This window comes from Kogia breviceps, chromosome 5 (assembly GCF_026419965.1).
Source record: "Kogia breviceps isolate mKogBre1 chromosome 5, mKogBre1 haplotype 1, whole genome shotgun sequence".
Taxonomy (NCBI): Eukaryota; Metazoa; Chordata; class Mammalia; order Artiodactyla; family Physeteridae; genus Kogia; species Kogia breviceps.
Genome location: NC_081314.1, coordinates 54,666,795 through 54,679,750, shown reverse-complemented (window position 1 = coordinate 54,679,750; position 12,956 = coordinate 54,666,795). Strand labels below are relative to the sequence as shown.

The 12,956-nt window shown below is 35.5% G+C and overlaps 1 protein-coding gene across 1 annotated transcript; it reads left to right on the top strand.

Annotated features, from left to right (window-relative positions):
* The first annotated feature begins 8,963 nt into the window (after window positions 1–8,963).
* On the top strand, window positions 8,964–12,752 carry RPL22L1 (ribosomal protein L22 like 1). Its single transcript, XM_059064838.2, has 4 exons — window positions 8,964–9,060; window positions 10,754–10,846; window positions 11,016–11,137; window positions 12,487–12,752. Exons 1-4 carry the CDS (start codon window positions 9,052–9,054, stop codon window positions 12,629–12,631), a joined length of 369 nt encoding a protein of 122 aa, XP_058920821.1. The 5' UTR covers window positions 8,964–9,051; the 3' UTR covers window positions 12,632–12,752.
* Window positions 12,753–12,956: the final 204 nt, after the last annotated feature.

Genomic DNA, 12,956 nt, shown 5'->3' with positions numbered 1-12,956 from the left:
AAGTGTTCCTTCTTTACCAGAGTTGCTGTTCTCTTTCCACAGCGATATGAATCGTGTGATGAGTCCCTGAAGCAAACTCTTCACCCTTTTCCCAATCCTCACCATATCTAATCAACACCATCTGGACAGATTCATCCTCAGGTGGCTCAGCAGTTTCTTCCTTTCATACACTAGAACATCTCTGTCACTTCTGACTTGTGGACCCTACCAAGACTTACAGTGTAGCTGTCACCTTGTATCCATGATCAGTATCACTGTTACCCATAATCTTCCATATCCAGCAAGCATAATTGGGCAGTTGGAGAAGCACCAAATTAAAGTGTTCCACCCCACAGCCCCACTCTTTTCCGCCACTTGCAAATACCAGTAGCTTGTTTCCCAGAAGTAGGCATGAGAGGGGTAAAAGAAGAGTGAAAAGGGACTAATTGTATGTTATGTATCAGCCTGTCTGAGTTTCTTCTTCCCACCACCCCAACCTCATATTTAAACATTCTATCCAAACAGGAGGTGTCCTATGGAATTGACACTTTTAAAACCCTACTGCTTGTCTAAAGTGTGTGTTCCACTGGGAACTTAAAGTATCCATGGCCACAGTACATTCTGCAGGATCAGTTACAATCACTGGATGTGTATGCACTCAAAAGAACCCACCTACAAGGTTTTATCAGTCCATTTTCCAATTTGAGAGTTATTTCTGAGTCCAGTCAAAATAATTTTTTGCCGCCACCCACGGGTACTACCCGGCATCACAATGACTTGTGTCCCAGTGTTTAGGAGGGCCAAAAAGGCTTGGCAACCACATTTGCTATCAGATTCACAACAAAGATCCTAACTGGGAGAATGGAGGTTTATCTACCTGATAATGATAGTGTGTCTGCATTTTTTGGTTCACAGTTATGTGTGTGTTTCACTTAAATTATTGTCACTCTAGTTCGTTTTAATTTCTGTACAGTCAGTGAGGTAAATCTTGGAGAAAAAAATATATACATGGAACCTTCAGAAAAAAAAGGACATTTAGGACACAAAGCAGTTTCTATAAAGTGGAAATATTAAAAATAACACTGATACCAGTCCTAAGTGAAATTAAAAACAAAACTAGATGTAGACTTTGTACCTTGTTAAATTTATTTCAAAATATTTTAAATGAAAAAAAAAAACTAGTAAATAAAAAGACTCTTCTACCTGGAAATTTAAAAACCTATTATGTAACCCTATGATGAAAGGGGTACTACAAAGAAACAATTCCTGAAAGATAATGAAAACACTATATATCAGAATCCATGTAGAACAGTACAGATGAAACTTTGTATCCTTAACACCTATATCAATGAAAATGAAAGAATGAACATAAATGAATTAAATTCCTAAATCAAATAACTAAAAAAAAAACCAGCAAAATAAAAAGGAGCACAAGGGAAGAAATGATAAAGATAAAAACAGAATTAGGTGAATAGAAAAATAGCAAATTAAAAAAATAAAATTCTGGTTTCTTGAAAAATTAACAAACCACTGGCTAATTTAAGGTAAATAAAGGAAGAAAACACAAATGTAAAAAGTGAGAAATGACAAGGAGTGACTAATGCAGAGAAAATAAAAATTCTATGCAGATAAATTTGAAAACCTAAATGATATAATTTTTAAGTAAAATATGGTTATTAGAATCAACCTCAGTAGAAACAAAGTTTAAACAGAACAATTTTAATAAAAGAAATAGAGAAACTGTTCACAAAAAACAAACCATCAGCCAAAAACCAAAACCAGGCAAATTGTTTCACTGGAGAATTTTACCAAACTTTTTAGAGACCAGATGGTTTCAAAGTTACATAGATTGTTTTAGAGCATAGAAAACCAGAACTTCTAAATTATTTTTACAAAACAAATATAACATTGATACCTAAACTTGATAAAGTTAACCAAAATAAATACAAGTACTTATGCAAATATCCTAATATACTATACTAGTAGTAATAGACTCAAACCCCACATGAAGAAAATGATACCCATGCCCACATGGAGTTTATGTCAGAGATGCAAGAATAACTCAATATTATGAAATCTATTAATTCACTCCCGTAGGAAACAGGTTAATATCTAGGAAATCTCTCTTAATAGTATTCACTATATTATGAGTCTAAAGAGATAGGTCATATTATTTTCTCCATAGATACTGAAAAAAACTGGACAAAACAATACCCATCCTCAAAACATCTCTCGGAAAAAAAAAACAGGTGGATGAATATTTAACATAAATATATCTACGTTTATACATGATAACATGGTATATATAACATTATATGTGTGTACGTGTGTGCATGCTCACGTGTGCGTGTGTTTGTAAAACTGTAAAAGCTAGCCTTTTACCTAATGGAAAAACACTAAAGGCATTCTCAGTAAGGTCAAGAACTAGGCAAGAATGCCCACTATCTTGACCACTATTATATTGTTCTGAAAGTTAAAAAAATAATAAATTTGGAAAAAATAAAATGAATTCCATACAACATACACAAGAATAAACTCCAAATGAAGCAGTGGTCCAAATGGAAACAATAAACTAAGTCCTAGAAGGCAGTATGGGTGAATTTCTCTATAACTTGACTTCTTTTCAACTATGACTGAAAATGCAGATATAATAAAAAGATTTATAGATATATAGATATACTGTAAAGAAAAAATAATGGAGCAAAATGCTAACAACAGGTAGAAATCTAGATAAAGGATATATAGACACATATATATTTATATATTCTTTATCCAGACTTTTATGCATTTATATGTTTATAACGTATGTGCGTTTTGAACTATTTTTACAATTTTCAGTAAGTTTGAAATAATTTATAAATAGTTTTTTAAATTTCAAAAGTGTATAGTACCAACCAATATTTACAAATGTATGTAACTACTTGTGTAATCCAAATGATATAGATATACAAATACACATTCATAAACATTCAAGCCCCAAAGCATTAAATAGCTATTTCTAAGCAGGTGGGATTTTAGATATTTTTATGCATTATCTTTTTTGCTTCTCTATATTTCCTTTCATGAGCATTTCTTTCGGCATAAGAGGATAATAATTTTGTTATTTAAAAGTTCCTCAAGCATTGTCTATAGTAGTGAAAAATGGAAATACTCCAAATGGACACAAACAGGTGAATGACTAAGCTAAAAATGACAAGTAATAAAATTAAGCAATGAAAAAAGATACTTGTTCTCATTTTAAAGGCTGATCAACTATTCAGAATTCCTGTGGCACTGTGTAAAGAGAAAATCTTACTTCTGAAACTGCAATTGTTAAAAATAACTTAAAAATTACTTAGGTTTTTCTAAATACATACTGAGAGAAGAGATGAAGCAAGTATACATTTTTTAAATCACAGGTTTTAATGCTTTCTTATCAAATTAGTAAAGAAAAGAGCAAGCAGCGACTTCAGTTCCTATTTTCCCTGCCTGATACCCTTAACTTTCATTTATGAGTATCTAACGGAGAACATTCTTAAGTTGGAGGAGTTAGAAGCAATATTCTTCAGTAGTAATAAGTTTCTCCTCAGCACCTGACTGTTGTTTGCACAGAAGGGCTATAGCACATCCTTTGTCAGAGCTGTGCAGCTTACTTCCATAGGACTGTTTGTCTGCAATGTCATTTGAGGATATTTTTTTTGAGATGGGTTAGTGCAATGCCTCATGACACTCAACATGCTCCGTTTTGTAGCACATGGCGCAGAAAGAAAAAATTCCATTAAAAAACCTGTGAAATGGTGTTTTTCCTACATATACAATTTTTTTTAATACAATGCTTGAATGGTGATAACATTGAATACTGGAAGGTTTGGATAAAGGGAAATTTACAGATTCCAGTTTCATAAATCAGCTTCTAGCAAATAAAGTGAGTTTTAATAATAAGTAAATTTCAGATATGCAGATACTGTCTACTTTCTATATTACAGTGTGATCCTTTGTGATGTTAACAGACCTGAGGTCTTCCAAAAGAGAACACTGTAAGACTGAGGTACACCATCTGATCCTGTAAGATATTTTGTGTGATGCACAAACCCAGTACAGACACAAAGCTGCAGGAAAAGCAGATGTATGAAATACAAATGCACCATGACAGAAAACTGTTCCGAGCCTGTTTGCCTAAATGTCATAACATTGTGTGTGTGTGTGTGTGTGTGTGTGTGTGTGTGTTTCAAAATACATATTGGTACGTACATGGATAAATGTTTTTTAGACTATTAAAAACATTCATTAAAATATAATCTTTCCAGTACAAAATAGTAGTGTGGATATTAAAGTTTTACGTTGACTGCAAGGTTTATGTTTTTGCAGGTGTACATCAATTTGCATATTAGAAAAATAATTAGAAAAAAAGTGATGGTTGTGAGACTTTTTCCCCACTGTTCTTAAGTGCCATTTTGTCATAAATGGCAAAAACACATATTTGTGTGTGCTTATTTCTGGCCTCTCTATTCTATTGGTCTGTAAGTCTAATCGTGAAACAATATCCAATTGTTTTAATTATAGTATCCTTAAAATAAATCTTAATCTATAGAGCAAGTCCTCCCACTTTATTTTTCCTTCTTCAAATATATTCTGGCCATTCTGGTATCTGTGTCTCCATACAAATTTTCAAATTGGTTTCAAGAGAGAGGGAAGGAAAGATGGATAGATGGATGGATGGATGGATGGAAAGAAGGGGAAAAAGGAGAGAGAAAGAGGAAGGAGGGAGGGAGGAAGGAAGGAAGGAAGGAAAGAAACAAGAAACATATGTTAAGCTATTGTTTGTGATCACATTAAACCTATAATTCAGTTTGGAGAGAATTGACGTCTTTATTATATTGGTTCTTCCAGTCAAGGCACAATGAATGTCTACTTATTTAGTCTTCTTTAATTTTTCTCAATTATATTTTATAGTTCTGTGTAGAGTTCTTGTACATTTTTTATTTTTTTCATAGGTATTTGATATATTTATGTTATTGAAAATATCTTCTTTACTTTTCATCTTCTAATGTATTGCTGGTTTATAGATATGCAATTGATTTTTATACCTAAACTTTGTATCCAGCAATCCTGATAAATTCACATATTAATTCTGATAATTTATCTGTAGATTATTTTAAATTTTGTACATATACAATTGCATATCCACTACAAATAATGGCCCAACTTGCTGCATACATATTGCTGGATATGGTTTTATTAATAATATATCTGTGATTATAGTATATTAAAATAAATATTTCTACTAGTATAAACAAGTTGATGACTGAAAGAGTTTGTGTAAAATTGGTGTCTTAGCCTTCATACATTTGGTTTATTTGGGAAAATGATCCCAGGTAACAGAAATAAGGAAGCGGGAAGTGTGAAACTGGGAAGGAGCAAAAGCAAAAAGGAATGTGCTGGGGACAAGTGAAGCTTAATCCTGCTGGGATCTTCCATGCAATGATGTAGAATGTACTTCTGAACTGTCCACTCAAAAGAAAGAAGGGAGTGACAATTTGGGGCAGGTGTAACTTGGCAGTGTCTCCACTTATATTTTTCACCTTTTATCCCTATGGCTTCTCTGAGGAGAGGTGTGGGAATCTCCCTACTAACACTCATTTACACATGTACAACCTGGAAATACAAGGCAGTTAACACCCCATGTATAACCATTGACCAATGGGGGACAGGAAACTGTGGATAAATGCTCCCCTCTTCTGGATTAAAAGGGAAGCTGACCAAATGTGAGTTTGGGCATAAAAGGTATCTGTTAAAATTAGCATTATTTTTTCCTCAGATGTGTGGTAGCATTCACTAGTGAAGCTATCTGGGTGTTTTTCTTGTGGGAAGGTTTTAATTACAAATTCAATTTAGTTAAAAGATAGAGGACTATCAGATAGTGTGTTTTTTCTTGTGTAAATTCTAAGTTGTATTTTTCGGTATTCATTTCTTCTAATTGGGCATACAGTAATTTAAACTATTCTCATTTTTAATTGTAATGTAACATAGACATATATAGAAAAGCACTCAGATTATAAATTTACAGCTTGATGAATTTTCACAAACTACACACACTCATGTAACCGCCACCAAGATCAAGAAACAGAACATTACTAGCACCCTAAGCCCACAAAATAAACATGTTTTTTTTTATACAGTAGGTGTTTGTTTAGATTCACTCACAAGTTAGCCATTTTCTTTGCTCACTATTTCCTTTGGCCCATAGGCCTTCTTTCTCGGATTCTTTTCCTTTATCTTGAAGTATATTTTTCAGAGTTCCTTTCCTGGGGGTCTGCTGATAGCAGATTTTCCGTTGTGTTATCTAAAAATGTCTTAAACGCATCTCTACTCTTGAAAGATAGTTTTATACTTTTTAGTTCTAGGTAGACAGTTATTTTCTCTTAGCATTTTGAAGATAATCCTCTGCTTCTGGCTTCCATTATTGCTGATGTGAAGCCAGCTGTTAATATAACCCCTGTTAGTAAATATTTTGATTTTTCTTTCAGGATGCTTTCAAAACAATTTTGCGTTTGTGTTTTGAAGTTTTACTACAATGTTTAGGTGTGCGTTTCTTTTCAGTCATCCTGCTTGAGGTCTATTGGGCTTCCTGAATCTAAGAATTCAGCCGTTATTTCTCTAAATTTTCCCTTTCCTCCATTTTCTCTATTGTATCCTTTTAGATCTCCCATTTGACATAACTGGAACATTCTTACTCTGACATCCTTGTCTCTTAACCTGCCTGTTATATTTTCTATCTCTTTGCTTTTGCATGTTTTATTCTAAGTAATTTCCCATTCACTAATATTCTCTGCAGTTGTTGTCTACTCCTGTTTAACTCATCCACTTTTCTAATTAAAGATCTTCTATTTTTAATTTCTAGAAGTTCTACTTGGTTCTTTAAAAAAAAAAAAATTCCTGGCCAATTTCGACTGTCCCTGGTTCCCTTATGGTATTTTAAATAGTTTTTGCTTTTAAATATATTAAAGATACTTATTTGCATTTGCTTCTGCCTGGCACTACCAAGCCAAGCATACTTTTAAACTACATTTTTAGGCTGGAGCTTTCTCATGCTATTTGACCTAATTCTAGCCCTAAACTTGTATGAGCATGAAAACTGGTCATTTCTGTCTCCAAAAAAATTCTTTTACTTTTCCACCAACTTAACCATACATTAGAAATTATTGATAAAACTATATTTTAGCCAGTTTTTAAAGGAGGCTACATATGGGAGGGTTTCCCTGTGAATCTAATCTGCCATATCCTTCTATATTTTACTGCTCTATTCAGGCTCTATTATCATATAGATCCAATGACTGAAGTTTATAATATATCAGAAATGTATCTATCATATATTATAAGATCTTATATTTGAATTGCAGAAAAGACAACTTCCCTTCATTGTTCTAAATTGTCTTGGCTCTTTTTAGACACCTATTATTTCATATGTTTTAGAATCTATTGTCAAAATAAAAAGTATCTATGGGGTGTTGACAGGCATTGTATATGTATATACATATATATATATACATGGAGAGAGAGAGAGAGGGAGAGAGATTGTGTGTTTAAAATTTGGTTATTTACCATATTTAACCTTACTATCTTCACATTTCTGGTTAACATATTTTTTTGGTTTTTTTTTCCTAATTAAGAGGGTTTTTTTTCGGTTATAGTTTCTATTTAGTAATTTTGGAATTACTAGTTATTTTGAAACACATGTTGTTTTTAATACCCACTTTGTACAAATGGCTTAATCGTTCTTAAGGATTTTTTGTCATGACATGGAAGGTTGCCAAAAGCAAGCAACAAAGTAATAAATGCCTCAATTAATGGCTTATTTTCAAAACATCCAATAGTACAAGGATCATTTCTGCTTTTCAGCCTGGGCAGCCCTCAAGGAGAAAATGCTAATGGCTCTTCTTTCCCCTTAATGTTTGGAAAACAAATGAAGTCATAGTGGTTCTTAAAGCAAACAAGCAAAAAATCTTGAAACGGATTTCTTCTAGGAATTCAACACCTCTTTTTACAACCTACACGTTGTATGCTTCGTTAAAGTATAGTTCTCACTATTACTAATCAGTGTCATAAAGGAAATACACAGCGGTTGCTTTCTAGGGTCACCCTCCAAATTAACAACAAAAGTCCACCCCATCTGCTACCCCTGGGCCCCCGCATGACAGTTTAACCTCACCAAAAAATATTGCCAAACGCTGAGAGGCATGCCACTTTTCTGAAACGACGTCAACTTACAATCCTTCGAAACTCAAAAACTACTTCTTTTTTCCTTTTGTCATCAAGACTATCACCACTGTACATCCATCCTGGTGTGTCTTTTACATTTTAGTAGTTAGGTCTCAGCAAATATTCCTTGAGTATTAACTGAAAGGCTTTTTGGATGAAAGTCGGGAGTCCTAGGATTAACTCCAAAACCTATAAAATAGAATAAATTACACACAATGTGTGAACAAGTGAGCACTATGTACTCTTCGCTAAAGGTTTTTTTTGGTTGTTTTTTGGTTTGGGGGTTTTTTTTTTTCTCCTCAAGAACCAAGTTTGTTTTGGCTCCCTGAAACACTGATTTCCCTCAACAGTCATTTAGAAGACAAGACTTAAAAACATATATACAGAAAAATTTTTTTTTGCTGGAAGGTTATAATTGCAATATAAGACAGGAGATCCCAAAGGAACCTGAGACATTGCCTTGCCCTGATTGGAAAAAAGATCCAGGCGATTAGTGAAAAATGTTTCCTGTATCCCTCGGGTGTGTGCATTTGGAGCGGCCTCCCAGCAAGCAACCGGAGAGACCACTGTGGTCAACCAGCGTTTGTCGTCACCAGCGTAAAATCGTGAACGGTTTCAGCTACCGTCGCTGGTGGGCGCTCTCAGGAAAAGTGACTGCCTACTGACCTCCAGGCTACGCCCCCGGTTTCCTGGGTTACTGGCCTCCGCGCTCCTCCCAAGTTCTCTTCCGGGAGGCGGCGATCTTACGTTCTCGGCGCGTGACGCAGCACGCTTTGGTATAAATACGTGCCGCTGGTCTCCGCATTTTCTCGGATAACGCGGCAGGCGTGCAAGATGGCTGTGGTGAGTGATGGTGGTCTCGCCGGGAGTATATTACTCCGATGTAGATGATTTTTGCAGCTGGCGGGCTGGGAGCGTCAAACTCTAGGTCGAGGAAGGGTAAAAATGGAGACTTGGGTTACGAACACAACCAGGTTGTTAAGATAAGTTGCTGACTCCTGGCAACTGCCATGTGGTCTGGAGGAGTTCGAGCTGGGCCCAGAATTGGGTTAGGATGGGTGGTCGTGGGAGCGCAGGGAAGGAGGAGGCACGACGGTGAACGGGGCTAGCGAGACAGCATTTGGGCCATTTCTTTTCTCCCTCGCGCCTGGTATCGCCGATGATAACCGGTTTATTTGCAGTAGGAAGCAAATGTGGGTAATCGGGCAGGCCCGGTCGAGTGGCCTAGCCAGGGCGGGGAGAGACCCGAGACACTTAACTCCCGGGATAGCCGCGGTTGCAGAAGTTTCAGAGAACTTTAAAACTAAGTTGGAGAAGAAGTTTCTTCATTATCTCATAACGAGTTTGTTTGTTTGTTTGTTTGTTTTTTAAAGGTGAAAGCCATGACTCTTAAGCAAATAGAAAAGGAACATGCTTCAAAGACTTTATTTATTAATAAGGGAACCAGTAATACGTTAAAGCCGGTCCAAAGAACATTTGATGTTAGGGTAAAATTGCTGGGTTAAATACGAAACTAGATAATGTCCAAAACCCTCTGGGCTTATTTCTCCCCCCAGATAAATTATTTGCCTTTCCGAAGTTAACTGTTATCCCAACAGAGGTATAAATTGCCCAATCAAGGCCAGTTCCTAGTTTTCTCTTTTACCAGTTCCAAGTTCTGGATAAATTTTTTTGGCACAAAGTATTCCACTGCCTAAGAAAGCAAACTGGCATTAGTGCTTGGTATCCATTTGGTTGGATTTTACGTGAAGCCTTATTCCGCGGTATTGGCCTAAAAGTTTGGGGTATGGAAAACTAAATAATGCATGTTTAAAAAAAAATTACCAGATTAAAGGTATCTCTCCCCTCCGTTTTCCTCACCCATAACAGCATTAAGGATTGAATTCCCTACACGTTAGTGGGCGGAATATCCTATTCTGGCATGCAGCTGAGCTTGGACTAGGTGGTACACTACTTGTTTCCCCATCTGCAGTGGGGATGGCAGTAATAAAGTAGTGCCTGGTAACTTAAAATTGAACATCTGTGGTCTGGAAAATATCAATAATAAAAGCCCACAAAACTTAAGTCTTGATAACTTGAACAAAATGGGCCTGGTTAGTGGTTCAAACCAAGCTAGGTGGATATTTTTTAGTTTAAACTTGTAGTAGAAAGTAGATTGATTATCTTAATCTTTTCCATTTGCAAAATAGGATTCTTTGGAATCTTCTGATGAAGGAAACAATGGTAGTTCAGCATATACTTTGCGCTTTCTTGAGTTTTGCACTTGTGAGGCACTTATGTGGTGAGCAGGGGAAATTTCCGTCGGATTTCATAAAACTTGATTTTAACCAAGTTCATGAGTGTACTCCCCTACACGTAGCCTGGTTTAAAAAAAGTTAGGGTATATCTGATAAGTATTAAGCAATTTTTTTAGAATTTCGCACCATTTCATGTATATAGCCTCATTTTACAATACTGCACTGATACAGATCTTTGATTTTGTATATAAAGTGAATAAATTCTTGTAGAGAGCCATAATTATATTAACTTTCTGTAGAAGAAAGACAGGAAGCCTAAGAAGTCAACCTGGAAGTTTAATTTGGACCTTACTCATCCAGTAGAAGATGGAATTTTTGATTCTGGAAATTTTGTAAGTATCACTCTACTCAGCTTGTTTTTTATCATTGTAGTAGAGTTCTTAAAAATGAATTGAGTGTGTAATATTTGATTTTGACCTAAGCTCTGTTCCTAGGGTACCTTCCCTAGTGAATATCTAGGGTTTTCTTCCCTAGTGTGGCATTTTTTCTGTTTTAAAATAGGAACAGTTTCTACGGGAGAAGGTTAAAGTGAATGGAAAAACTGGAAATCTTGGGAATGTTGTTCACATTGAATGCTTCAAGAATAAAATCACAGTTGTTTCTGAGAAACAGTTCTCTAAAAGGTTGGTATTTGTTTTCCATGGTTTTTTTTTTTAACAATGTTGGGTGCTTTAATATTAGAATATGTTTGAAGAAACTTGTCTGTTGTGTAACTTGGGAGTAGTGTCCCAACTTTCTTAGTTTTGGTTGTCTAGTAGAAGCAGCCAATCAAAGGTAAAGTCTTTAACGTTAATCTTGCAGCCAGTTTTCGTTCATTCAGTTTACTTGACAAATAGTAAATAATACATGGCAGCACTGTTGCAGGACTGAGTAGCCTAGCAGTGAACCAAGCAGACTAAGTACCCACTACCAAGGAATTTAAATTCTAGTGGAGAAGAGAGATAATGAAATGCAATATTAAGTAGTTGATAAGTGCTGTGTAAGTGCATAAAGAAGGTTGATGTATAAAGTGGTCAGTGAAAGCTTCATCTAAATGAAATGCAGTAGTGAGCCATGCAAATTAAGGAATTGATTGTTGTGGCTGAGGAAGATTGATGGTGGAAACTGAAGACTTAGGAGCCTATTGTGGTAGGAAATGGCGGCTTGGATTAAGGTGGTAGCAGTGCATGTTAGCTGTGGTCATGAATTAATCACTAGGTATTTGGAGATGAAGTATCTGTCTTCAAGGATCTTATAGACATGCAGATAATTGTTATAAATGCAGTACTGTAACTGTTACATTGAAGGTAGAGATTGGTACAGCAAGAATTTGCAGAGAACCTGAGAATAAGCTTAGCATTGCCAGTGGAATGAAGTATTCCTAACAGGGAGCAACATTAACAAAGGGCAGGGAGACTTGAGAGGAATGCTTGGGAGTTCAGGATTGCTGTAAAATGTAAATGGTGAGAATGGCTGGAATGATGAAATTAGGCCCTGCTGTAAGCTAAGGACTGAGCCATATGCTAGTTGCAAGACTAGATAATTTTAAACTTGTGAATCACTTGTGATTCAGCACTGTTGACAGGTTGCCTCTTGTTTATTCAAGGTGGGATTAAGGTTAGGGAGGTTGATAGTGGGGAAGAGAATGTTGACATTTTAGTACATAACAATTGAATGAGATCATATGTTGTTTAATTAAAAAATCTAATGTGGCAGTAAGACTGAAGAGGAAACTATGATTAATGCTCTCAAGCATAAAGTTTATTTGGGGAGGGGAGAAATAAGGGTTTTGGTAGGGCATAAACTGATTTTAATTGCGGTGAGATGCTGCCTTATTTATATCCCTAGCAACCTCACTCAATGCTTAATACAAATGAAAGGAAATATTTTGGAGGGAACTGGGAACACAGAAGATGAATGTGACAGTGCACATCTTATATAATAAGCCTTTACATCGAAGGTATTTTATGAAATTCATGTTTTTATTTTAAAGGTATTTGAAATACCTTACCAAGAAATACCTTAAAAAGAACAATCTTCGTGATTGGCTTCGTGTGGTTGCATCTGACAAGGAGACTTACGAACTTCGTTACTTCCAGATTAGTCAAGATGAAGATGGATCCGAGTCTGAGGACTAGATGAAGCCAGCCCTTTCAGGGCTTTGCTTGCTAATAAAACAAATGAAGTATACAAGAGAAACATCTTGAAATGGACCTTTAGTTTATCAATGAATAAAAAACATTGTATGTTAAGCATTCATCTCTTTGTTTTAAGTGTATGCTGTTTATATGGTGCTGGCTTTCCTTTATTTTTTAAAAAAATTTTTATTGGAGTATAGTTGATTTACAATGTTGTGTTAGTTTCAGGTGTACAGCAAAGTGAATCAGTTACACACATGCACTCTTTTTTTTTAAGATTCTTTTCCCATATAGGCCATTGCACAGTACTGAGTAGAGTTCCCTG

What these genes read in the sequence shown, in the direction of transcription:
- RPL22L1 (XM_059064838.2), top strand. An exon ending in TTTTTGATTCTGGAAATTTT is followed by an intron (nt 10,847 to 11,015) that starts GTAAGTATCACT and finishes GTTTTAAAATAG; the next exon opens with GAACAGTTTCTACGGGAGAA. An exon ending in GAGAAACAGTTCTCTAAAAG is followed by an intron (nt 11,138 to 12,486) that starts GTTGGTATTTGT and finishes TTTATTTTAAAG; the next exon opens with GTATTTGAAATACCTTACCA.